At 50.6% G+C, this 25,292-nt stretch overlaps 1 protein-coding gene across 3 annotated transcripts in view; it reads left to right on the plus strand.

Annotated features, from left to right (window-relative positions):
* DIAPH1 (diaphanous related formin 1) overlaps positions 1–25,292 on the plus strand; it is a 208,462-nt gene that overhangs the window by 60,399 nt on the left and 122,771 nt on the right. For all 3 annotated transcript variants that reach the window (XM_045026117.1, XM_045026118.1, XM_045026119.1), the window contains 7 exons: positions 1,254–1,317; positions 2,303–2,442; positions 2,632–2,740; positions 3,024–3,134; positions 5,999–6,117; positions 8,442–8,558; positions 24,619–24,734. In XM_045026117.1, coding sequence (XP_044882052.1) covers positions 1,254–1,317; positions 2,303–2,442; positions 2,632–2,740; positions 3,024–3,134; positions 5,999–6,117; positions 8,442–8,558; positions 24,619–24,734 — 776 coding nt within the window. The remainder of the gene's footprint in view (positions 1–1,253; positions 1,318–2,302; positions 2,443–2,631; positions 2,741–3,023; positions 3,135–5,998; positions 6,118–8,441; positions 8,559–24,618; positions 24,735–25,292) is intronic.

The raw sequence follows: 25,292 nt of genomic DNA on the forward strand, positions 1-25,292 counted from the left end.
ATCCTGCAGGTTAGACCAAGTTTGAGCACCTGCAATTCTTCCCTCTGCGAGTCTGTGACCAGTGATATCCAGTGAACAGGCTGCCTTCCTAAAGCCAAGGGGAGTGTTCATTTTAGTAGTAGGAAGAAAGCATTACAGAGGAAAGTGCTCTTGTTCTTCTGTGTTCATAGGCCTTTTCCCATTCTGGTCACAACCAGTTTTGTAGGTTGGCTGTCAATGGAGGAACAGTCATCAAAGCTAACATTTCTGGCGTTGTCCCCTACCAACTGTCAAGTGTGTGCTATCTTCAGCCATTCTTTCTCCTTTCTGCCTGTTTTTACAGACACACTCCTGTTGAATTAAATCTATGAAGTCATACAGAAAACACCCCAATCACCAGGCCAACATACAGTATTCATAAATTATCACAGGGCACCTCCAAATCCATCACAGTTTCATGGTTAGGACAGGAGTCTGGGAACCAGGAAAGCTGGATTCTTTTCCTGGCTCTGCCACTGACTCTCTATATCTCCCCACCCCTGTCTGTTTCCCCATCTATTAAATGGGGGTGGTGGTACTTTACCCATCTTTATGAAGTGCTTTGGGATCCGTGGCTGAAGAGCTCTCTACAGATGGAGTCAAGTAAGACCCTGTCCTGTTGAGTTTACAAGCTCTCATAATCCTAAAGGGTTTATGAGGCTACAGGATTATTACTACATGTATATGTTGTTTGGCTAATTGAAGGTGGTGGGGGGCAACAAGAAGAAATTCTTGGGGCAGGGAGGTTTCACTGCATGGTCAGAAATGTGTGGGTGTTGTGAGGAGGGGGCATTGCTCCAGTGGGGTTCAGTTATGGGGCAGTGGTTTGTGTCTAGGGTTTGCCAGAAGAAGTCTTTAGTGGGGTGAAATGAATAGGGATGTGTACGTGGGGATGACTCGTGGGGGGGGGGGGGACGGGGGGACTAAAGGACAGAGGCTAAAGTTGGGCCGAGAGTGTGTGTGTATGGGGGGGGGGGGTAATGAGGGGCGAGAGTGGGGTTTTTCCCTGTCTTTTGAATTCAGTGGGAGGGTGGGGAGGGAGTGTGTCTGTGCGTGCGCGCGCACTGGGGGGCGGGCATTTAGTGAGGTTGGAGTCTTAATGCAGCACTGAACACCTAAGACCTTTCCTGGCCCCACCTGACAGTTGTGGGCCTACTGTCCTTTAATTGGGGGGAAGGCTGATGCCATGTATCATGCTCCATGTGACTTCATCAGCTGGCTTTCCTTCCTCATAGCTCCTATGACACCCGGAGCAAACATGAGATCATCCGATGCCTGAAGGCTTTCATGAACAACAAGGTGAGAGCCCCGTCCTTTCCCTAGATACATCCATATATTGCCACCTCCTCTTCCTTGTAGTCTCTGCACTGGTGGCATGGGGCCGTCCCCAAAAGTGGTAGGGGAAGTGGGGATGGAGGCTCCTGACTCTTCAGTAAACCCTTGCTTACATTTCACTCACACGTCTCATCCCCTTCCTCAGACTGTGCACATTCTGCCTTCTCTCTCTCCTCTGCCCCCCCCCCCGCCCCCACACACCTCTTTTCTGTACTGCTCCTACTTCTTCTGGGGCCCCAGTGTACTTTCGCTCCATCCTGCCATACTCTCTTTTGCAGACATTTGGGGGCACTTTGGTACTGCACTATCTTCAGTCTGTGTCATTCTCTCTGCTATACTGCTGCACAACTGTGGGCACTCTGAGGACACCAATATCCCTGTCTCCTTTGCTGTTTGCTTGTATTCTACATCTTTGCCCTCTGTCCAGCCTCCCCTTCTCTGTCTTTCTCACTCATGCCCCAGGCTGTCCTACTTTACCTTCTCATTTGCAGGCATTCTGGGACACCTAGTACTAATTCTATTAAACTTGCTTGTACCTTTGGTTCTCTTCACCCTTCCTTTCTCACTCACATACGCTGTGAGGACTCTATATCTCTCCTTTCTAGCTTCTTTGACTCCTTTCTCTCTGATACTGTTCTCGCGGGCACTCTCCTTTCACTGTGCACACCTGTCAAGATCCCACTAAGCACCTTTCTTCTTTCTGGCCTTGACCTTTTAGGACACCCCAACTCCTACCCCCTTGTCCTTCCTTGGTCTCCCCTCTGAAATAATAGAAGGGATGTGTGGACAGATATTGGACAGGTGTCTTGCCATCTGCACTGTTTGTGGTGAAATTGCCTCCCTTTAGCCTTAAAGCAGTCTCAGCTTTGAGCCATAAACAGTTTGCACTATGCTCTTTAGTGGGCTGGCTGAGTCAAATATATTAACTCATTCTTTCTTTCCCCTTCAGTTTGGAATCAAGACAATGCTGGAAACGGAGGAGGGGATCTTGCTGCTGGTGAGAGCTGTTGACCCCAAAGTCCCTTCCATGATGATAGATGCTGTGAAGCTGCTGTCTGCTCTCTGTATCCTGCCTCAGCCCGAGGACATGTACGTATCTATGGGATACATTATGCCACTCATCTCTCTTGAGCTGGCTGTCATTTACCTCTCTCTGGAGTCCCCATTTCTCTCCCGGTGTCTTTGTTTTACAACGATGATACACGCATGCATACCTCTTCCTGTCCCACCCCACCCCCAATTGAGACTGCTGCTGATTCCCTCTTCCTACTGTTTCAGGCATGAGCGAGTTCTGGGGGCACTGACAGAGCGAGCAGAAGTGGATGAAGTGGAGCGATTCGGACCCTTGTTGGATGGTTTAAGGGGCGGAACCTCCGTGGCACTGAAGGTACCTCAACCCTCAGAATTTGTGGGTACTGTTCTCTGTTCTAGGGGAGGAACAAGAGAGGATTAGTCGACTCCAGCAGTTTGACTGCTCTCTGTTTGTAGTGAGGAGGATATGGGAGGGAGGGTGTAAGATGCCATCTGTTTGATATCTCCCTATTTGTAGCACTTCCCTGGTTGATGGGTACAGTGTTCTGGGCATTATGAGTGCCTGACTAGAAGTGTTGGATGAGGGGATAGAGGCCTGGCTCAGTCTGATGCAGAAACTGTCTGTCTCCCTATTTTAGGTAGCCTGTATGCAGCTGATCAATGCCCTTATCATCCCTGCTGATGAGCTCGACTTCCGAGTTCATATTCGAAGTGAACTGATGCGTTCTGGGTTGCAGCACATCCTTATGGTAAGGGTCAACCATCTCCTCCTATGGGGCACCATCATGCTCGATGAGAGACGCAACAACCACCATCTCAGCAATTGTATTCGTATTGAAAGTACCTTATACTGTTAAAAGGCTCTGGTAGTGACAAAGTAATATTGCTCTTCCCAATAAAAGAAAGTGGCTAGAGGCAAAAAGGCATCCTTTAAAAATTGGAAGTTAAATACTACTGAGGAAAGTAGAAAGGAGCATAAACTCTGGCAAGTCAAGTATAAAAAGTATAATTAGGCTGGCCAAAAAAGAATTTGAAGAGCAACTAGCAAAATTCAAAAACTAATAGCAAAACTAACTACCAAACAATCAGTGGAGCCACTGGGCAATCGAGGTGCTAAAGAAACACTCAAGGAAGATAAGGCCATTGCGGAGAAGCTAAATGAATTATTTTTATCATTCTTCACCACAGAGGATGGGAGGGAGATTTCCATACCTGAGCCATTCTTTTTAGGTGACAAATCTGAGGAACTATCCCATATTGAGGTATCAGTAGGGGAGGTTTTGGAACAAATTGATAAATTAATCAGTGCTAAGTCACCAGTACTAGATGGTATTCACCCAAGAGTTCTGAAGGAACTCAAATATGAAATTGCAGAACTCCTAAGTGTGCTATGTAATTTATCACTTAAATCAGTCTCTGTACTAGATGACTGGAGGAAAGCTAATGTGATGCCAATTTTTTAAAAAAGCTCCAGAGGTGATCCTGGCAATTACAGACCAGTAAGCCTAACTTAATTACCAGGCAAATTGGTTGAACTATAGTAAAAAACAGAATTATCAGACACATAAATAAACACTATTTGTTGGGGAAGAGTCAACACAGCTTTTGTAAAGGGAAATAATGCCTCACCAATCTATTAGAATTCTTTGAAGGGATCAACAAATGTGGGCAAGGGTGACCAAGTGGATATAGTGTACTTGGATTTTCAGAAAGCCTCTTGCAAGGTCCCTCACTAAAGGCTACTAAGCAAAGTAAGCAGTCATGGGATAAGAGGGAAGGTCTTTTCATGGATCAGTAACTGGTTAAAAGACAGGAAACAACAAAGGGTAGGTATAAATGATCAGTTTTCAGAATGTAGAGAGGTAAATAGCAGTGTCTGCCAGGAATCTGTACTGGGACTAGTACTGTTCAACATGTTCATAAATGATCTGGAAAAAGGGGTAAACAGTGAGGTGGCAAAGTTTGTAGATGATACAAAATTACTCAAAAAAGCAACAAAGAGTCCTGTGGCACCTTATAGACTAACAGATGTATTGGAGCATAAGCTTTCGTGGGTGAATGCCCACTTTGTCAGACGCATGAGTGGGTATTCACCCACGAAAGCTTATGCTCCAATACATCTGTTAGTCTATAAGGTGCCACAGGACTCTTAGTTTGGATCTGTAAAAAGCAACAAACACGGCTACCCCTCTGATATACATAAAATTACTCAAGATAGTTAAGTCCACTGCAGAGAGTTACAAAGAGATCTCACAAAACTGGATGACTTGGCATGTGAAATTCATGCAAAGTAGTACACATTGGAAAATGTAATCCCAGTCATACATAAAAAATGATGGGATCTAAATTAGCGGTTACCAGTCAAGAAGGAGATCTTGGAGTCATTGTGGATAGTTCTCTGAAAACATTTGCTCAATGTGCAGTGGCAGTCAAAAAAGGTAACAATGTTAGGAGCCATTAGGAAAAGGATAGATAAGAAGACAGTAAAATCATAATGCCAGGATGTAAATCCATGGTACGCCCATACCTTGAATACTGCATGCAATTCTGATGTCCTCATCTCAGAAAAGATATATTGGAATTGGAAAAAGTACAGAGAAGGGCCACAGAAACTATTAGAGGTATTAGAACAGCTTCCATGTGAATAAAGATTAAAAAGACTGGGACTGTTCATCTTGGAAAATAGATGACTAAGGGGGGAATATGATAGAGGTCTATAAAATTATGAATGGTGTGGAGAAAGTGAATAAAGAAATGTTATTTACTCCTTCACATAACACAAGAACCCAGGATTACCCACTGAAATTAATAGGCAGCAGGTTTAAAGCAAACAAAAAGAAGTGCTTCACAGTAATGCACAGTCAGTCTCTGGAATTCATTGCCAAGGGATGTTGTGAAGACCAAAATTATAACGAGATTCAAAAAAGAATTAGATAGGTTCCTGGAGGAGAGGTCCATCAATGGCTAATAGCCAAGATGGTTAGGGATACACCACCCATGCTCTGGGTGTCCCTCACCTCTGACTGTCAGACGCTGGGAGTGGACAATAGGGGATAGATGACTTGATTGCCTGTTCTGTTCATTCCTCTGAAGCACTTGGTATTGGCCATTGTCAGAAGACAGGATACTGGGCTAAACCAACCATTGGTCTGACCCATTATGGCTGTTCTATGTTCAAACCCTTGCTGCAGGAATGACGTGGGCTGTATTGCAGCCCTGTTCTTGGTCAGTGCTTCCTCTCTCTTAGTTACCCAGCATCCCAGGGTCATTTGGATGGTGATCACATTCCCTTTGCTGTTTGCGTGCACTGGCCCTGTCCATGTTACTGTGCACTCTCCTGGAGCGTATGATGATCCTATCTTCTTGTGACTGTGAATTTTTACCATCACTGGTGGGCCTCTTATCTGTGGCTCCATGCTGGCCTGTGCTCTCTTAGGGCTTCCAGCAGACTTGTTTGCACATTAATGTATGTTGGCCCCTCATTACATTCCTTTGTGCTCTAACGTAGCCCTTGTTTAGCTCCCATCTGAAAAACTGCGTGCTCTCAAGTGACCCCACCAGAGTCTGTATAGCTTCTGATGGCCCCTCTATGATGTACTCATTCTCTTGGCAGGAGCTGCGGAAACTGGAGAATGAGGAACTGAAGGTGCAGCTGAGTGTATTTGAAGAACATGGTGAGGAGGATTCTGAAGACCTCAGGAGCCGCCTTGAGGACATTCGCATTGAAATGGAATATCCTGCTGCTGCTTATTGGGCAGGGGTTGCATTTGGGGCAGGAGTATTCCCAGGAAGTTTCTTAGCGCCAGTCTTTGTACCATTCCTGCCTCCATGTAGGGAGAGAGACTGAGGTTGATGGTCTTTCTTCTGGTCAAGTAATGTCTGGGCCGAGCTCAGCTTGCTGTCATCATTGTCACATGGGTTCCAAGGTTTGTTTGGGACAGAACTGCCCAGTACATTGTAGGATGCCACTGATCCATCAGGCAAAGTCTGAAGACATGAGTGAGCGAAGCACAGGCAGGTATGCTGGTCCTCTACTAGGGATTTGGCAGTTTATTAGCAAAAAGAGGAAGACGAGACCTTGGTCATTTGGGAGGTTGCAGGATGCAGCTTGTCTGATGCTTCCAGAAACTTTTGTTTCGGATGTCTGTTCAGACTTGACTTTTTATGGACACTGTAGTTTGTGTGCAATAAATAAGTAGGTGTGGCAGAACTTGATTTTTATTTTTTATAATTTTGATGGATAATATTGGTTTATTTTTCAGCATTTTTAATTTTTATCTATTTAAATTTTCACAGTTATGGGAAATTATGTGAAGGTCAGGTGATAATAGGTGTTGAGATTCAAAAAGATGAAGCTTTATAACCATTAAAACACAACATCGAATGTCAAAATATACAGAGTAAATATCAAACTCTAATAAGTTTTCAAGCAGCATTTTTCTTACTTTGTCTATCTGTAAATTTTGGTTATTGATGGAAATATTTTTGTCAGTTTGTGCTTATCCAGTGTAATTGATGTTTATTGACATTTACCAAAACAAATATATTTTGGATTTTGCCACTGGAGAGCACCTGGAACAACTGCTGCTTTACAAAAACAAAGTAGAGTATTTTCCTTCATCAATCCAGCATGTAATGAAAACCTAGACAGAACCATACCAAGCCTTGTACTAGGGAATGTCCCCATTTTATACAGAGGCATATATATCCCTTAGGTATAGCATCTGCCATGTGTAGCTGTGCCTCTACCATTGCTTTACTTGCAGTTTTTAGGAACAGATATGATGAGTATTTTGTCAGGAGCCTGAACAACTTTTCCACATCCTAGAGAGAAAGATGTGAGCTCAGGAATTGGAGGTCAGATGTCATGGAAAATCCCCCACCAGAGTTGATCTCTCTATTAGTGAGAACTTAGGCTGGAGAAGTCATGCCAAATGCTGGTTGTCCAGGCCTTGTTTGGCGGGGTGAGGGCTGATTACTGATCCCTCCTTGCTAACAGGAGACTGAAGCTAAAACCTTTGTCACCTGGAAAGTGGCATATGCTACTTTTCTTCATTAGGACTGGCTGTGGTGTTAACACACAAAGAGGCACTAGAATTTCTAATCAGCAGGTTGAATTGGGGTTTCTGGCCACATGCAACAGGATCTTTTGTGCTCCTCCAAGGTAAAGGTGCCTTGGGGGCTGCCAGAAATAGGAGTGTGTGTGTCTATGTATGTGGGCTTGCACTTTCCCCTCTAGGGAGCATGCCTTGTGGCCCAGGGACTAAGGGCTCCCTCCTTGTACATGGGGGTGAGTGGGCTGCATAATTTGTACAGTCCTCTGCACCTGTGATGCTGCATACACCTTTGTGTTTTTTCTCCTAGAAAATGTTATAAAAACCAAACAGAAAACCCCCACACTGAATAAGTTGTCCTGTTCATATGTCTCGCCCCATGAATGATGGGAAAAAGAAATGGATTTCTAATCGTTGTTCTTCCCATCAACACCCTCTTTTTTAAAAAAACTTAGATTTGTTTAGTTTCCAGAGAGGTTAGGTTGGCTGATCTGAGGAAGAAAAGGGGACTCTTGAAGCAGAAGGAGCCAAAGGGCCATTGCATAATGGAAAAGATGTTACTTGGAGGGGAGGAAACATGTGACTTTACCCTCATCCCCGAAGTGGATACTGGGGATACTGTTTGGGGGTGCATAAGAGAGGGGTACAGCAAAACTAGACACTTGCCGCTTGTGGATGTGGAATGAATGAGCTACCAACAGCCTCCCTTTTTCTACCACCACTCCAATCAGGGACTAGAATGTCACCTACCAAATATTGGTCTGGCGTTAGAAAGGCTCAGGGAGAAGAATAAATTAGAGTACCATTTTGGGTCAGTCTCCTGCAATGTGTCCTCTTCCCTTTTCTCCATGCTAAGCTTTCTGTATGAGGGGAATATGCATTGATAAAGTTTTGAGGATAGTACTTTGAAGGGCTAATGCCTTCCTCTACAGAGCAAAAGAGTAAGTAGAGCACCAGGATGTCTCCCTAGAGACACTTTTGTTTCCTTAACCTTTTCTTCACTGATTTTAGTGAAGTCTTCCAGATTCTCCTCAACACAGTAAAGGATTCCAAAGCAGAGCCATTCTTCCTGTCCATCCTGCAGCACCTTCTGCTGATCCGCAACGATTATGAAGCCAGGTAAGGAGGGGAGCTTTGTGCTGGGCCTGCTGGAAGAGATGCCGGCAGTGTATGGCAGAAACAGGCACTTTCTTGGAAAAAATAATCCCAACTACACACACATAATGATGGGTTCTAAATTAGCTGTTTCCACTCAAGAAAAAGATCTTGGAATCATCATGGATAGTTCTCTGAAAACTTCAGCTCAATGTGCAGCAGCATTTGAAAAGGTTAACAATGTTAGGAACTGTTAGGAATGGGATAGCAAATAAGACAGAAAATGTGATAATGCCACTATATAAATTCACAATATGCCCACACCTTGAAGGCTGTGTCCAGTTTTGGTAGCTCCATCTCAAAAAAGGATATAGTGGAACAAAAAAAGGTTCAGAGAAGGGCAACAAGGATGATCAAGGGTATGGAACATCGTCTATATGAAGAAAGACTAAAAAGATTGGAGCTATTCATCTTAGAATAGAGATGATTATGGAGGGATATGATGGACAAAAATCATGAATGGTATGGAAAAAGTGAGTGGAGAAGTGTTATTTACCCTTTCCCACAATGCAAAAACCAGGGGTCACCTGATGAAATTAATAAACAGTAAGTTTAACAAGAGAGTACTTTTTCACACAATGCATAATTAGCCTATGGAACTCATTACCATGGGATATTGTGATGGTCAAAAGTATAATTGGGTTAAAAAAAGAATTAGATAAGTTCATGGAGGATAGAGCCATCAATTAGCCAAGATGGTCAGGGATGCAATCCCATGCTTGAGGCAATCCTAAACCTCAGACTGCCAGAAGCTGAGAGGAGAAGACAGGGATGGATCACTTAGAATCATAGAACTTAAGATCAGAAGGGACCATTATGATCATCTAGTCTGACCTCCCGTAAAATGCAGGCCACAAAAGCTGACCCACCCACTCCTGGAATAATTCTCTCCCTTGACTCAGCTGTTGCAGTCCCCAAATCCTGGTTTAAAGACTTCAACTGCCCTGTTCTGTATGCTCCTCCTGAAGCTCTGGTATTGGCCACCATTGGAAGATGGGATACTGGACTAGATGGACGATTGGTTTGACCCAGTATGGCCAGAATGATCATGGGGGTGGGGGGGCGAAGGATTGGAGGTTGCATAGAAGGCAGAGTTTAGAAAGTTCTGATAGCCCCAGGATAGGCAGAAGATGAGGGATTGTAGTGTACTACACAGAATCAAATGAGTTGGGCCTCTGACCTAGCTTGTTCAAAAAGGATGTCTCACTGTCTGAGAAATCCTTTTCTGCAAATGGAAACGTGTCCTTTGCAAAGATTATGACACTGCACGGGTGTGGTGGGCAGTTCTAGAATGTGAGAGCACTCAGCTGTACACAGAGTGGAACATCGACATCAGTCAAGCAACACTGACCTTGAAAAAGCTCCAAGAGTTTATAGGGAAAGCAAGAGAAGAAAACAATGTAAGTTGATACTAAAGGAAAGAAGCAGTCTGAACACCACCTTCATTTGTTGGCACACCCGCCTGAACTGTTTTTTCACATCCTCTGATGTTGCCACAAAATTGCAGAGAATAGAGGTGGAAGCTACTGGCCAGTCTGCCTATTTCAGCAAATGGTTCAGTAGATGGTTCTTCAACCAAAGAACCATCTGGCATGAGAGCAAGATTTCTTAGGCTTGTCCAACCAAAGAAGATTTCTGCAACAGAGCTGGAGAGAAAATGGCAGAGAATCTTGTGGGAAGCACTTTGTGTTTCATATAAGAGAACAAAACCAAAACTGAATCCTGTGATAGAGCTTCAGATGACTGGATTGCCTTTTAATGATGCTAGAGCACTGTTTTCAGTTGCTGGGTTGTGACCCCCTGGGGGATTACAAAAGGTAAACAGGATGTTGTGAGGTTGAAAATTTTGTTATAGGCTAAAAGCAAAGAAAATCTTACTCCCCATATACCTTTACTCTTCAGGGTCAAATATTCTCTGTCAACCTCCTGAAACAACACTCACATTATATAGACTTATTGTTTTGCTTTCAGATAAGGGTTCTCCAGGCTGAAAAGGTTGAGAGAGACTGTTCTAGAACAAGCAAAACTAGACTCCTGCTTTGTGAAAAATTGTTAAACATTCAGCAACTGCTATAGATATGGTTCTCAAAAGTGTAACCTGGCTAAATGTCTTTGGGTTTATCTACCCTGCAATTAAAAACCTACAGCTGGCCTGTGGCAGCTGACTTGGGCTTGTGGGCTCAGGGTGCAGGGCTATTTCACTGTAGTGTAGACTTCCGGGCTTGGACTGGAACCCAGGCTCTAGGACCCTGTGAGGTGGCAGGGTCTCAGGGACTGGAGGCCAGGCTCTGGGACTCTCCTACCTTGCAGAGTCCTAGAGCCCAGACTCCAGTCTGAACCTGGAAGTTTACACTTCAATGAAATAGCCCTGCGAGCTCGAGTCAACTGGTACGGACCAGCTGTGGGTGTCTAATTGCAGTGTACACATTCCCTTAGAGCTAAACTTGTTCCCTGGGACAATTTGATACCAGCTAATGCAGCGTCAAGAACAGCTTGATTTTTTTTTTTTTTTGCTGTTTCCAAAATGCTCTAGGTTGTATTCAGTCTGGTACTTATAGGTAAGTATGAAAAGATTATGCCATAGAGATCCAAACAGTCATCTAAAATAACCTGGCCAAAGGTTCTGATTTGTCATTAGGAGACAGTGACAAACAAGTTAAAGTTGACTGTTTTCTATGGCTTTTGGTATCTGTTAGAAAATCCCTTGCCAGAAGACTTCTATTCTGGTATAATACCACCAAGTAAATTTTAAATGAGGTGAGTTGGCCCCAGGAGTGTCGGGCTGTATCTGTGTATATCCTCTACCACAGTGGTTTTCAAACTGTGGGTTGTGACCCAGGCACTGGATCGCAGTGGCTCTGGTCAGGAGCCATTAAAAGTACCGTCAGTGGTGCTGCCCGGCTAAGGCAGGCTGATTCCTACCTGTTCTGACACTGCGCTGCACCCTGGAAGCAACCAGCAGCAGGTCCAGCTCCTAGGCGGGGAGGCCATGGGGCTCTGCGTGCTGCCCCTGCCCCGAGCAGCGGTTCCATACTCCCATTGGCCGGGACCCAGCCAATGGGAGCTGGGGAGGGGAGGGGAATCAAGGGGGTCCTGCAGGCGAGAACCGCACAGAGCTGCTTGCGCACCTCGGCCTAGGAGCCAAATCTGCTGCTGGCTACTTCTGGGGCGCAGCACAGTCCGCAGTGCCAGGACAGGCGCTGCTGACAGGGAGCCACCTGAGGTAAGCCCACGCCCTAACCCCACACCCCAATCTCCTGCTCCAGCTCTGAGCCCCTTCCTGCACCTCAAACCCCTCATCCCAAGCCTCACCCCAGAGCTTGCATCCCCAGCTCATAGCCCTGGCCCCCTCCCACACCCCAACCCCTGCCCCAGCCCTGAGCCCCCCCAAACCCAGAGCCCCCTCCTGCACCCCAAACCCCTCATCCCTGGCCCCACCCCAGAGCCTGCACCACCAGCCCAGAGCCCTGACCTCCCACACCCCAAACCCCTCATCCCCAGCTCCGTTGGATCGTAGGCATCAACAGTTTTCTTCAACTGGGTCGCCTGAAATAAAGTTTGAAAACCACTGCTCTATGACATAGCCTTGGTATGCTGTATTTATAGTGAAGGATTTGATATTGAGTAATCTTCTCTAGCTGTAGATACTCATATTTTCCAAGAAATGACTCTCCCTCCCCACCCAACAGAATTGTGGAGTCCACCTCCCTAAATAATCTGTCTTCTTCAAGTGATTGCTCATGTGTATTCCACAGTAGGTGTGCGTGCTCGCCACATGCACTGGTGCCGGAAGTTTTTCTCTTAGCAGTACCCATACTGGGGAAGCACCGCTGCAACCCCTGAAGTGATGCCTCTGTATCGCGCTATAAGGGGAGCTGCGCACTCCCTCCACTCTCAATTCCTTCTTGCTGCCAGTGAAGGTAGTCGGAACTTCATGCTCCAGCCTTGCTGCAGCTTCTCTAGTTAGCCTTAGTAGTACAGTTGTTCCAATAGTTGAATAGTTTCTCAAGTTAGTTGACTGGGCTCAGGACATGCCCCGTGCCCCAGGCTTCAAGTCGTGCGACTCTTGTCGCAGTTCTATGCCAAGAAGGGACCCACATACTCAGTGTCTCCACTGCTTGCGCAAATCTCATGTAAGTGAGCGCTGCAGGATCTGTAGATCGTTCAAGCCACAGACTAAGAAGGAGAGGGACATTAGGCTTCGCGCTCTCCTAATGGAATCAGCGTTGGCCCTGGCACCGGCATGCCGAACGGACTTGGCACCCGGCACCGTGTCTTCGGTGCAGAGTGAAGTCCCCTCCACTAGCCGGCACCACTTCCCCTCCAAGAAACAGGGGAAGACTCAGCGGCGCCGAAAGAAGGAAAGGGGTGAGGCCGGACCCACGCTGGGCAGCCCACGATCCCCCTCAGAACCCAGGCCTCCGACTTGCGTTGAGCGGAGCAGCCTGGTCTTGTCCGTGTGTGCCTCCCCTGTGGTGAGGATGCCGTCAACACCGGAGGCCGCACAGGCCATGCGTGACATCTTAACCCTCCCGGTACCCAGGGCGGGCCCCCGATTTGGAGGGAAGCCGCCGCTGGGAGCAGAACAGACCTCCCCGACGCGGCACAGTCCCAGCTCTGAGGACCGCTCGCTGCCTCGCTCAATGCGGTCTTCCTGCAGCTCACGCCAGTCCTCTACTCCACTCAGGCTGACTGGCTTGCCGCCCGCACGGGAGCCTCGGGGCTCCTCCACACCTTGCGACCGGGGACACAGGCACCGGGACAAGCGCCGCCAATGCTCTTCCTCGCGTCGCAGCTACCGTAGCTGATCCTGACGCTACCGACGTTGACGCTCCGACTCGAGTTCCCGCTCTACCAGACATCGCATGCGGGACTCCTCTCGCGGTTTACCGGCACCGGCGTGTCGTAGCTCCAGCCGCCGGGATGAGTACATGAGCAGCACCTCGAACGGGTACTGATTCTCTTCGTCGAGGTCCCGGTCACGCGGAAGGCACCGTCGCTCTCACCGGTCCTACGGTACTGTACGGTCGACGGTGACCTCAGCATCGGCACCCAGCCGCCCGTCTCCAAGTCGTGCGGCGCAGTGAGAACAAACTGCGCTGCCCGGCCCCCAACTCGGTCAGTGGCACGGGACATCATGGTAGGGGCAGTGGTGTCAACGGGCACCAAAGATCTCGCTTGGTGGCCAGAGCGTCCCAGGCTCCTTCGGCCTCCCCTCCTTGGTAGAGGGAAAAATCAATGGGTCTGGAGCCAATGGCACTGCGCCTGGACTCTGACCTGGGAATTGACCCACCAGTACTGCCCCACATCCTAGGCTCCTTGCCGGTCCCCTCACCGGCACCGGAGGCCATAACGGCACCACCGCCCATCCCACAGGAGGACTTCAAGGCTCATTACTAGGAGCTTCTTAAGCGGGTGGCGTCCAATCTCCAGCTGAGGAGATGAAGGAGCCATCCAATTCTCTTTTTAATGTACTCTCGTCCTCGGCACCGGGCTGGGTGGCCCTGCCTCTCCATCAGGGGGTAGCCAACAAGCCCTACTGAGCCAGTATGACTTCAAGCTATGAGGGGTCCCTTCCAAAGTTTGAACCTCTCCTCCCGGAGCAGGACAAAAAGGAGTTCAGGGCTCCGGTAGAGGAAGGAGCAGCAGTGGCTAAAGCAGCCCTCCAGGCGGCGGCGGACGTTGCCAACACAGCAGCCCGCTCGATGGCCTCCGCCATATCCATGCGCAGGGCATTGTGGCTTCTCCTGTCTGGACTGTCTGCAGAGTTCCAGTCCTTGATGCAGGACCTTCCCTTTGACGGGAAAGCGTTGTACGCGGGCCAAACTGATGTCCGCCTGCCCGGGTTGAAAGACTCCCGCACCACCCTACAAACCTTGGGCCTGTATATCCCTCTGACGATGGACACGCCCAGACCGCAAGCTTCAGCTCCTCCTGCTAGGAGCAGATATGAGCCCCTGCCCAAGAGACCGAGGGAACAGAGTCGTAGGTCCCAACGTCAGTCCCGCTTGGCCCCGCAGCCAGGCCCCTCGAAGGGCAAAAGGCAGGGAAAGAGGCGGTTTTGACTCTATTAACTGGGGGGCTTCCCTGGCAACAGGCCCGGTGGCCCCCCGCAAAAAGTTTGTGTTCTGCAACTGTTTGTCTGCCTTCCGAGTGGAGTGGTCCCATATAACGTCGAACCAGTGGGTCCTCAACACTATCTCCAAAGGCTACATGTTGCAGTTCACCTCACCTCCAACCCCCAGCACCGGGTGAGCCTCAGGGACCTGGAGCACGCCTGCCTCCTAGACCAGGAGGTGGCAGACCACCTCCGCATGGGGGCGATGGAAAGGGTACTGGTAGAATTCCAGGGCTGGGGTTTCTACTCCCGGTATTTCCTGATCCTGAAGGCGAGAGGAAGGCTCAGACTCATCCTAGACCTACGGGATCTCAATAGGTTTATGGTCCGCTACAGGTTCCGGATGGTATCCCTGGCCTCTGTCATTCCCTCCCTGGACCCGGGGGATTGGTTCGTGGCCCTGGACCTCCAGGACACGTATTTCCATATCCATATATTCGAGGGACACGGGCGTTTCCTACGATTCCTGGTTGGGGGGGACCATTGCCAGTTCACGGTCTTCCCGTTTGGCCTTTCCACGGCCCCCAGGGTATTCACCAAATGCATGGCGGTGGTAGCAGCCTACCTCCGGAGTAAAGGGGTGCAGATTTTCCCAGACCTGGACGATTGGCTTCTCAAGAGCGCCTCCCGGTCCCAGGTGCAGGACCAGGTGGGACTTCTCCTGTCCACGTGCGCAGATCTCGGCCTAGTGGTGAACGAGACCAAGTCTACGTTAGTTCCGGTTCAGTGCATAGAATTCATAGGGGCGCTACTGGACTCTTTAGAGGCCACAGCCTCTCTTCCCCAAGACAGGTTCGAGACCCTCAAAGGTCTCATTGCCTTGGTCATGGCCTTCCCCATGGTGACGGCGAGAGCATGCCTTCAAATTCTCGGTCACATGGCAGCATGCATGTACGTGGTTCGCCATGCCAGGCTCAGAATGACGCCCCTCCAGCTCTGACTGGCCTCCCAGTATTCCCAGGCCCGGGACAGGCTGGACAAGGTTGTCACGATACCGTCCCAGGTAGTTGCTGCCTTACAATGGTGGTCCCTCCCGCGCAACATGCTGCAAGGGGTCCCCTTCAGAGAAATCTCCCCCTCACTAGACCTGGTGTCGGATGCCTCGGACCTGGGCTGGGAAGCCCATATAGGGAACATTCAAACCCAAGGGAGATGATCGGTCTTGGAATTGTCCCTACACTTAAACGTCAGGGAGCTCAAGGAAATACGGTTGGCATGCGTAGCTTTCTGGTGGCACCTTCGTGGGAATGTGGTCAGAGTCCTCATGGACAGTACAGCTGTGATGTATTATATCAACAGACGGAGGAACGCGCTCCGAAGCCCTGAGCCTGTGGGAGTTCTGTATAGCCCACGATATCTCCCTGCGAGCCTTCCACCTACTCGGCGTCCGCAATGTGTGAGCCGATTGCCTCAGCAGGGTTTTTTCCCACCAGTACGAGTGGTCACTCCATTGGGAGTTCGACCTACAGCTCTTCCAAGAGTGGGGAGTTCACCGGATCAACCTCTTTGTAACCGACCAGAACCAACGCTGCCCCCAGTTCTGCTCCAGGGGAGGAGTGGGAAGGGGGGTGATCTCGGACGCCTTCCTCCTTCAGTGGTTGGGCCAGCTTTTCTATGCCTTCCCACCTTTCCCCCTAATAGGCAAAGTCCTGCAAAAAGTAAAAGCAGACAGTTTGTGGGGCACCCTCATATCCCCGGATTGGGCCCATCAGCACTGGTACGGAACCCTCCTGCAACTCTTAGCGGCTCCCCCGCTAATGCTGCCGCTTTGCCTGGATCTCCTCTCCCAGGAAGGGTGATGCCTTCTCCACCCCAACCTGGCCGTGCTTCACCTGACAGCGTGGTTGCTCCGTGGTTAGATGAGGAGGAGGGGGAGGTGTTTGGAGAATGTCAAACGAATTCTGTTGGGAAGCAGAAAGCCGTCTACACTACGGATGTACCTGGCCAAATGGTCCAGGTTCTCTAGGTGGGCGGGGGGCGGGGAACCTCCCCATCGTCCGCATCGCTCCAACTCATTCTCAATTACCTCCTGTCCCTTAGGACCTAAGGGCTAGCTCCCGCCTCCATCAGGGTGCATTTGGTGGCTATATTGGCCTTCTACCTGCTGGTACAGAGCCACTTGGTCTTTTCCCACAATATGACCTCCCGCTTTCTAAAGGGCTTGGATCGTTCATTCCTGTATGCTAGGCCCCCCGTGCCACAATGGGATCTAAACCTAGTGTTATCCCGTCTCATGGGTCCTCCCTTTGAACCCTTGGCCACGTGTTCCTGGTCTCATCTGTCATGGAAGGTAGCATTCCTTGTTGCTATCACATCAGCCCAACGTGCCCTGGAGCTTAGGGCCTTGACCTCGGAACCCTCGTATATGGTCTTCCACAAGGATAAGGTCCAGCTTCACCCGCACCTTGCTTTTCTCCCGAAGGTGGTCTCTGCTTTCCATATGGATCAGGACATTTTCCTGCCGGTACTCTGTCCTAAGCCCCATTCCTCCAACGAGGAGCACCACCTACACACGTTAGATGTGCGTAGGGCGCTGGTCTTTTACCTGGACCGAACCAGGCCGTTCCGGAAATCCTCGCAGCTGTTCGTTGCGTCGGCGGAACGGATGAGGGGACAACCAATTCCACCCAGCGCCTTTCCTGCTGGATCACCTCGTGCATATGCACGTGTTACGACCCAGCAGGAGTTCCCCCGCTGCCTATCGTTAAGGCGCATTCTACAAGAGCTCAGGCCTCGTCGGCCACCTATGTAGCTCACATCCCTATCCAGGACATATGTAGAGCTGCCACATGGTCCTCTGTCCACACCTTTTCTTCACATTATGGGATGATGCCGGGTTTGGTAGGGTGGTACTGCGTCCCAGAAACCCGTAAACTCCTACCCACCTCCATCAGATATAGCTTGGAGTCTCTACTGTGGAATACACGTGAGCAATCACTCGAAGAAGAAAGGACAGTTACCTGTTCCGTAACTGGAATTCTTCGAGAAGTGTTGCTCAGGTGTATTCTACATCCCGCCCTCCTTCCCCACTGTTGGAGTTGTCTGGCAAGAAGGAATCAAGGGTGGGGGGAGTGTGCAGCTCCCCTTATAGTGTGATATAGAGGTGCCACTCCAGGGGTCGCAGGGGTGCTCCCCCTGTACAGGTACTGCTAAGGGAAAAACTTCTGGCACATGGCGAGCACGCACACCTACTCTGGAATACACGTGAGCAACACATCTCCAAGAACGCCAGTTATGGAACAGGTGACTATCCTTTTTCCTTAATTATTTTTAGCCTTGAGTGTGCCTATGTTTTGGGATATCTGTGTAGTGTGTTGCAAGTAGAGAGACATGGATCCCCTTTCTGAATGTGATATCATTAATGTGGCTATCTCGACTTCTTCTTTTGAGTGACTGCTCATATGCATTCCAGTTAGGTGTGTGCGCGCTGCGTGCACGTTCGTCGGAAAAGATTTTTACCCTAGCAACACTCGGTGGGTCGGCTGGGCGCCCCCTGGAGTGGCGCCACTATGGCGCAGGATATATACCCCTGCCGACCCATCCGCCCCTCAGTTCCTTCTTACCGCCCGTGTCGGTCGTTGGAACAGTGGAGCGCGGCTTAGCTGACCTCCACTTCCCTAGCTACTCGTAGTTTCTCTTGTTAATTCTTGTATATAGTTCAGATGTATATAGTTGTAGTTAACGTTATTCGTTTGTAGTATAGTTAGTGTATTTAACTATATATACACAGGGGTTCGGGGATTATCCCCTTCCCCGCACCCGGTGCCGGGTACGATGCCCGGTTCACAGGGTTTCACAACGCTCGGCCGGCCACAAGCCGATGCCGACAAGAGATCTTCTCCTAACTGCCTCGAGGAATCTCACCTACCAGATAAGTGCCGCATTTGTAAGGCCTTTAATCCGAGAACAAAAGGGGAGCGGGACTTTCGTCTCAAGCAGCTCCTGAGGGAGGCAGCTCTTGCTCCTCCGCTCTCGGCACCGAGCGCTGGTTAGTCTTCAAGAAGCGCTCCCTCGACACTGGATCGCCGGTACCGCCAAGGCCTCTTGGCACCGTCCGTCGCTGGCTCCGACGTCCGCTCGGTATGGATCCCTCTCCTGGAGGATGAAGAGGCACAAGACTCTTGCTGCGTCCGAGCCGCCTGCTCCGCAGCCCGAGCGCTATACTAAGTTGGATCGCCCGGCACCGATGTCTGCCGCGGCACCGACAATATCGGCACCGTTAACTCCGGCCATGCAAGAGCTGTCGAGTCCGGTACCGGAAAGCTCCCTGGTACGAGCCCTGGTCGAGCTCACTATTAAGCTGCGTCAGAGCCGCCTGCTCCGCAGCCTGAGCGCTAAGTCAGTCTGCCCGGTTCTGATACCTGCCGCGGCACCGACAATAGCGGCACCGTCGATTCCGGCCACGCAAGAGCCGTTGAATCCGCTGCCTGAAAGCTCCCCGGTGCGAGCTGTGGTCGAGCTCACTATTAAGCTGCGTCAGAGCCCTGCTCCGCAGCCCGAGTGCTATACTAAGTCAGACCGCCCGGCTCCGATACCTGCCGTGGCACCGACAATACCGGCACCGTCGACCCCGGCCACGCAAGAGCCGTCGAGTCCGGTGCCTGAAATCTCCCCGGCGCGAGCTGTGGTCGAGCTCGCTATTCCCTCTGCGCCGGAGACAGTTTCCACGGCAAGGGAGCTGATTGCAATGACAGCGTCTGCGCTGCCTCAACCCCCGGCACCGCCGGTGCGGGTTATATAGTCGGTCGGCAAGCCTGCCTTGATCAGACCACACTCCGTCGGCACCGCAGAGCGGCACTGTTCACGATCGCGGTCCCGCAGACGTTCTCGGTCCTGTCACCGATCGAGGTCCCGACACCGCTCACAGTCTCGGCACCGTTCTCCATTTTGGTACCAGTAGTACTCGCGGCACCGGTCAGCGTCCCGTTCGCCGGCCCGGTACACTCAGCACCGCTCCAGCTCCCGGCACCGCTCCAGGCACCGGGACTCCGGTAGCCACTCCCGACATCGAGCCTTGCGATCTCGGTCGACCGCCCGGCACCGCTCCGGTGGCAGGTCCCGTTCTCAGTACCGGTATGCCTCCCGGTACCGATCCCCGGTGCCGTGTCGAGCGACGTCAATTAGAGAGGGAGACTCTAACAAGGGCTTTTCAGCTCCTCCAGGGCCATCCAGCCATGCATCAGTGTCGTCCCGCCGGACACTTCATATGCGCAGTACTCTGTTTCCGATGTGCCCTCCAGAGTCTTCCAGGAGACCTATCAGTGGTCATTCTGGACACCTTGGGCGTACTACCATGCCAGAGGCGTACCTGTGATCCCTTCTCGCTCTGTTCCATCGGAGCACTGGGTGCCAGAGGCGACATTTAACCGTCCCCCTCCGACCGGTACAGAGCAAGCCCCGGTTCAGCCACCGGGCTCCCGGATCCCACCGGATCAGGAGGTCGTCCAGGAGCGCGAGCCCACACAGGACCCGCTTGTCCCTGGCCTTTCTTCTTCCTCCTCCCCAGATGAGGCGGGGGCAGGAACATACTCCTCGGGCCCTCCTCTATTGAAACGCAAATACATGGTATCCTCCAGGGGGTACGAGTACCTATATGTACATCTCCCCCCCCGCTCCCTTGTCGTCCAGTCCCTCAATGGGACAGAACGCCATGGCCAGCAGGCACCAGCCCTTAAACCCAAGGAGGCTAGGTGAATGGTCTTGCTGGGCCGTAAGATGTGCTCGGCGGGGGCCCTGCAACTTCGTGTAGCAAACCAGCAAGCCCTGCTTAGCCGCTACTATGGGTGGCGGTGGACAAATTTACAGAGTCGTTTTTTCAGAACTCCTGTCAAGAGTTCGATGCCCTCCTGGAGCAAAGGAAGAAGTTGGCGAGAGCTTCCCTCCAGGCCTCGTTGGATGCAGCTGACTCCGCTGCCACGACTCTGGCCTCGGGTGTTGCCACGAGGTGCATTTCATGGTTCCAGTTATCGAGCCTTCCCTCGCAGCTGCTGCACACTATACAGGACTTGCCCTTCAATGGCAAAGGCCTGTTCTCTGAAAAAACTGGCCCTAGGCTGCAAAGCCTAAAGGGCAGCAGGGTCACTTTGCGCTCTCTCTCGGCATGCACACGCCGGTGCTTCAGCGCCGACCTTTCCGTCCCCAGCCTCACCGCTCTTACCCTGCGCCTAGACAAAGACAGGACTTTGCCAGCGGGCGCGGTTTACGCGGTCGTAGGCATCAATCAGGACCCCAAAGGAGACAAAATTAGGGTCCTTCTAACCACCAATGGGCAAAAGCCTACCCGTCCTCGTCCCTCTTAGGGACCCCTCTCACGAGCGATTCCTCTTGCAAGAGGTGCGGACGCTCCTCTTCATCGGAGGAGGTACCTAAGGACGAAAGGGGCAAAGGGTTCTGCTCCCACTAATTCCTAATCCCCTAGGCGAAGGGAGGTCTCAGACCTATCCTAGACCTGCGGGAACTCAACAAGTTCATGATACAGCTAAGTTCTGCATGGTACCCATGGGGATCCCATCCTTGGATCCCGGAGACTGGTATGCCGCCCTCGATATGAAGGGCGCGTATTTTCACGTCGCCATTTCTCCTCCACACAGAAGGTACTCCCGGTTTGGGGCCTACCGTCGTCATTTCCAGTTTACGGCCCTCCCAGTTGGCCTCTATATAGCCCAAGTGTATTCAAAGGGCATGGCTGTAGTCGCCGCCTCTCTTCGCCACCGTCGGATACACGTTCTCCGTATCTAGACGATTGGCTCATTCGAGGGACCACCGGTCCCAAGTTACCAGTCATGTGGGCATCGACACGAACCTATTCCTGTGTCTAGGCCTGATGATCAATAGAAAAATCCACTCTGATTCCCACACAGGGAATAGAATTCATTGGGGCCATCCTGGACTCCAGTCTCGCCAGAGCCTGCTTACCTCAGCCTCGGTCTCAGGCGATGGTAACAATTGTACAAGGTCTACGGACCTTCCCGACAACTTTGGCTCGCACTTGCCTAGGTTTCCTGAGTCACATGGCTGTCTGCACGTTTGTACCCAAATATGCCAGGCTTCGCCTCCGTCCACTTCAATCGTGGCTCACCTTGGTGTACCACCCGGGCAGAGATAGCATACTCATGGTCGTCTCGTTCCACCCGAGCATCCTAGGCTCCCTCGACCGGGAGTCAACGCCCTCCCTGGTGTATCCAGGGATGCTGTTCCATTCACCCCTCGGGGTCCCTCATGACAGACACCCCATCTCTCGGCTGGATGCTCACCTGGGTCAGTTTCGCACTCGGCCTTCGGTCGGCTCAACAGCTGGCCTTACACATCAGTGTCCGAGAGCTGAGAGCAGTCTGCCTTGTATACCAGGCGTTTCAGCTGGCGGATCGCCTCAGCAGATCCTTCCTGTCTCACAAGTGGTCGTTTCCTCCGGACATTATCCATTCCGTTTTCCAGAAGTGGGACTTTCCCCGCATAGCCCTCTTCGCTCTCGCGAGAACGAAAAGAGAGAGAAGTTCTCCTCATTCCAAGGCCTCTCCCCGGGCTCGATCTTGGAGGTTTTTTCTGATGCCGTCGATGAGCCATCTGCTGTACGCTTTTCCACCGTTCCCGCTGGTTCACAGGGTCCTGCTAAAACTCCGCAGGGACAGAGCGCACCTGATCATGATCGCTCCAGCGTAACCCAGGCAGCACTGGTACACCAGGTTGCTACACCTGTCGGTAGCCAACCCTATTCCCCTGCCTCTTTGCCCAGACCCCATAACGCGGGATCACGGCAAGCTTCACCACCCAGACCTGTAATCCCTGCACCTCACAGCATGGCTGCTGCGCGGCTAAACCGATCCGAGTTACGTTGTTCTGCCTCGGTTCTACAGGATTCTCCTGGGTGGTAGGAAATCTTCCACTCGGTTGACATATCTGGCCGAGTGGAAGCGTTTCTCCTGCTGCTACGAAACGCACAATGTTTCTCCCGCCGAGGTCCCGATCCATTCCATCTTGGACTACCTCTGGTCTCTCAAACAGCAGCGCCTGGCGCGGTCATCATTAAGGGTACACTTGGCAGCCATCTCTCCCTTCCACCCAGCGGAGAGTGGCCGCTCCGTATTCTTACACCTTGTGGTTTCTAGGTTCCTCAAGGGCTTGGAGCGTTTATACCCCCCCAGTTGGCCCCCGCCAAAACCTGGGTCTTCAACCTGGTTCTAACCAGTTTTATGACTGCCCCATTCGAGCCACTGACAACATGCTCGCTGATATACCTGTCCTGGAAGACAGTTTGCCTTGTAGCCTTTCCATCGGCCAGACGAGTCTCCGAGCTTCAGGCTCTCACGATGGACCCACGGTATACTGTGTTCCTCAAGGACAAGAGCAGTTGTTACCACGTCCGACCTTCCTCCCTAAGGTGGTGTCGGCCTCTCATATCAACCAGGATATCTTCCTTCCGGTCTTCTTTCCGAAGCCACACTCATCGCAAGGAGAGCAACAACTGCCCTCCCTAGACGTCCGTAGGGCGTCCGCAATCTATATCGAGCGGACAAAGCCCTTTCATAATGCCCCCTAATCTTCGTCGTTCTGGCATATCGGACGAAGGACATACCTGTCTCCTCCTAGAGGATTTCATCTTCGATGATGTCGTGCATCCGCACCTCCTGTGTTTTGGCCCATGTTCTATAGAGCCACCTTACTGCACATTCCACCAGGGCTCAGGCTTCTCTGCTGCCTTTCTGGCTCACATACCCTTTCAGGGGATGTGTCGTGCAACTACCTGGTCCTCGGTCCACACCTTTGCCTCATTGGTCCAAGAGTCCAGAGATGATGCAGCCTTTGGCTCAGCAGTTTTGCATTCTGCAACATCTAACTCCGACCCCACCGCCTACGTAAGGCTTGGGAATCACCTAACTGGAATGCATATGAGCAATCACTCGAAGAAGAAAAGACGGTTACTCACCGTTGTAACTGTTGTTCTTCGAGATGTGTTGCTCATATCCATTCCAGACCCGCCCTCCTTCCCCACTGTCGGAGTAGCCGGCAAGAAGGAACTGAGGGGGCGGATGGGTCGGCAGGGGTATATATCCTGCGCCATAGTGGCGCCACTCCAAGGGGCGCCCAGCCGACCCACCGAGTGTTGCTAGGGTAAAAATCTTCCGACGAACGTGCACGCGGCGCGCACACACCTAACTGGAATGGATATGAGCAACACATCTCGAAGAACAACAGTTACAACGGTGAGTAACCGTCTTTTACTTGAAGATAATTTATTATAGATACACAACTTAAAAAAAAAAAAAAGGTTTAGGTTGGAAGGAAATTTGTTAGGAGCAAATCGAAACAACCATACTAATTGTCTCACTAACCAGCATTGTATACATTAATAATCTGTCTAGAAATTGTTTTCCAAACTCACTGTTGGGCAACAGCTCCTGTTGGTTTTGGAATTAAAGTAGTCTGCTGCCAGCAGGTGGTGTTAGCTTGCCACAAGAAGGATGGAGCTCTGATCCAAAGAGAGAGGCTCATAATGGAAGGCAGAGAGTAGAAGGACATGAGACTAGTTCATAGAGTTTCTATGGAGCAATGGAGACCCTAATTGCCCAGGTTTGTGAGAATGACAAGGCAGACGGGAATAAAGAAATGGACAGTTTGGAGCATAACCCACAATGTTCTAGGTATGTAATGTGATGGTGTGGTGAGTATGTAGCTCTTGGTTCTTCTTTGGCAGCTGCTTGTAACAGAGGCCATGTGGCATACCAAGATGTTTTACCTGGAGACCTAACTTGCTGAAGAGACCAAGTTTTGCTGTTCAGACATTATATTTGCTGCAGAGTCTTTGTAAACTTCTCTGTGGGGCCCCTGAGTGCGTGGTACCCATGGTTTGCAGGTGTGTGCCTTCATAGAGACCTGTTAACACTGTTTCCTTTTCTTCTCTTTCCATAGGGCTCAGTACTATAAGCTAATTGATGAATGCATTTCCCAGATAGTTCTGCATAAGAATGGTGCTGATCCAGACTTCAAATGCAAGCACCTCAACATTGATATTGAGGGGTTAATAGGTAAGTCCTGAAGCTGTTCATATCACAGTCAAACGAACCCAGTCTGATGTGGTTCCAGAACAACCCCATTATTTAGTCCCTCAACTGCACTTTGAGCTGTTGACCAACAGAACTTCCTGCCTCTCTGCATGTTGTTCTGGTTTTCCCTCCTTGAGAATGGGTTCTGCCATCACAACTAATAGGCCCAACCGGAGCCCGTTTTCTGAAGTGACTTTTCTGTTGCTTTTTGCACTGGGAGTCTGGATGTGGGCCATTCCATACCTCTTCATTTGGGGCTTGCCTTTCACCACACACACCCTGCCCTGTACTGTGCTCGGCTGGGCACCTTTCCATCAGACTAGATTAGAAAACAGATAACTTACAGCTTTCCCCCAAGGCTACCATGAGCACGTGCTGTGGCCAGCAGAGGGCTTTGTAAGTGGAAGCAGAGCCAATGGCATGTCTCCTGGAAATTAGTACTGAGTCCATAGTGCTGTCACTGATTGTGTCACTCAGTGAGGGAAGACTGTAAGGGGTACATTATGCTTTGTGTGAGGGAGGAGGACTTCCAGAAAAAAC

Source organism: Mauremys mutica, chromosome 8 (assembly GCF_020497125.1).
Source record: "Mauremys mutica isolate MM-2020 ecotype Southern chromosome 8, ASM2049712v1, whole genome shotgun sequence".
In the NCBI taxonomy this organism is placed as follows: Eukaryota; Metazoa; Chordata; order Testudines; family Geoemydidae; genus Mauremys; species Mauremys mutica.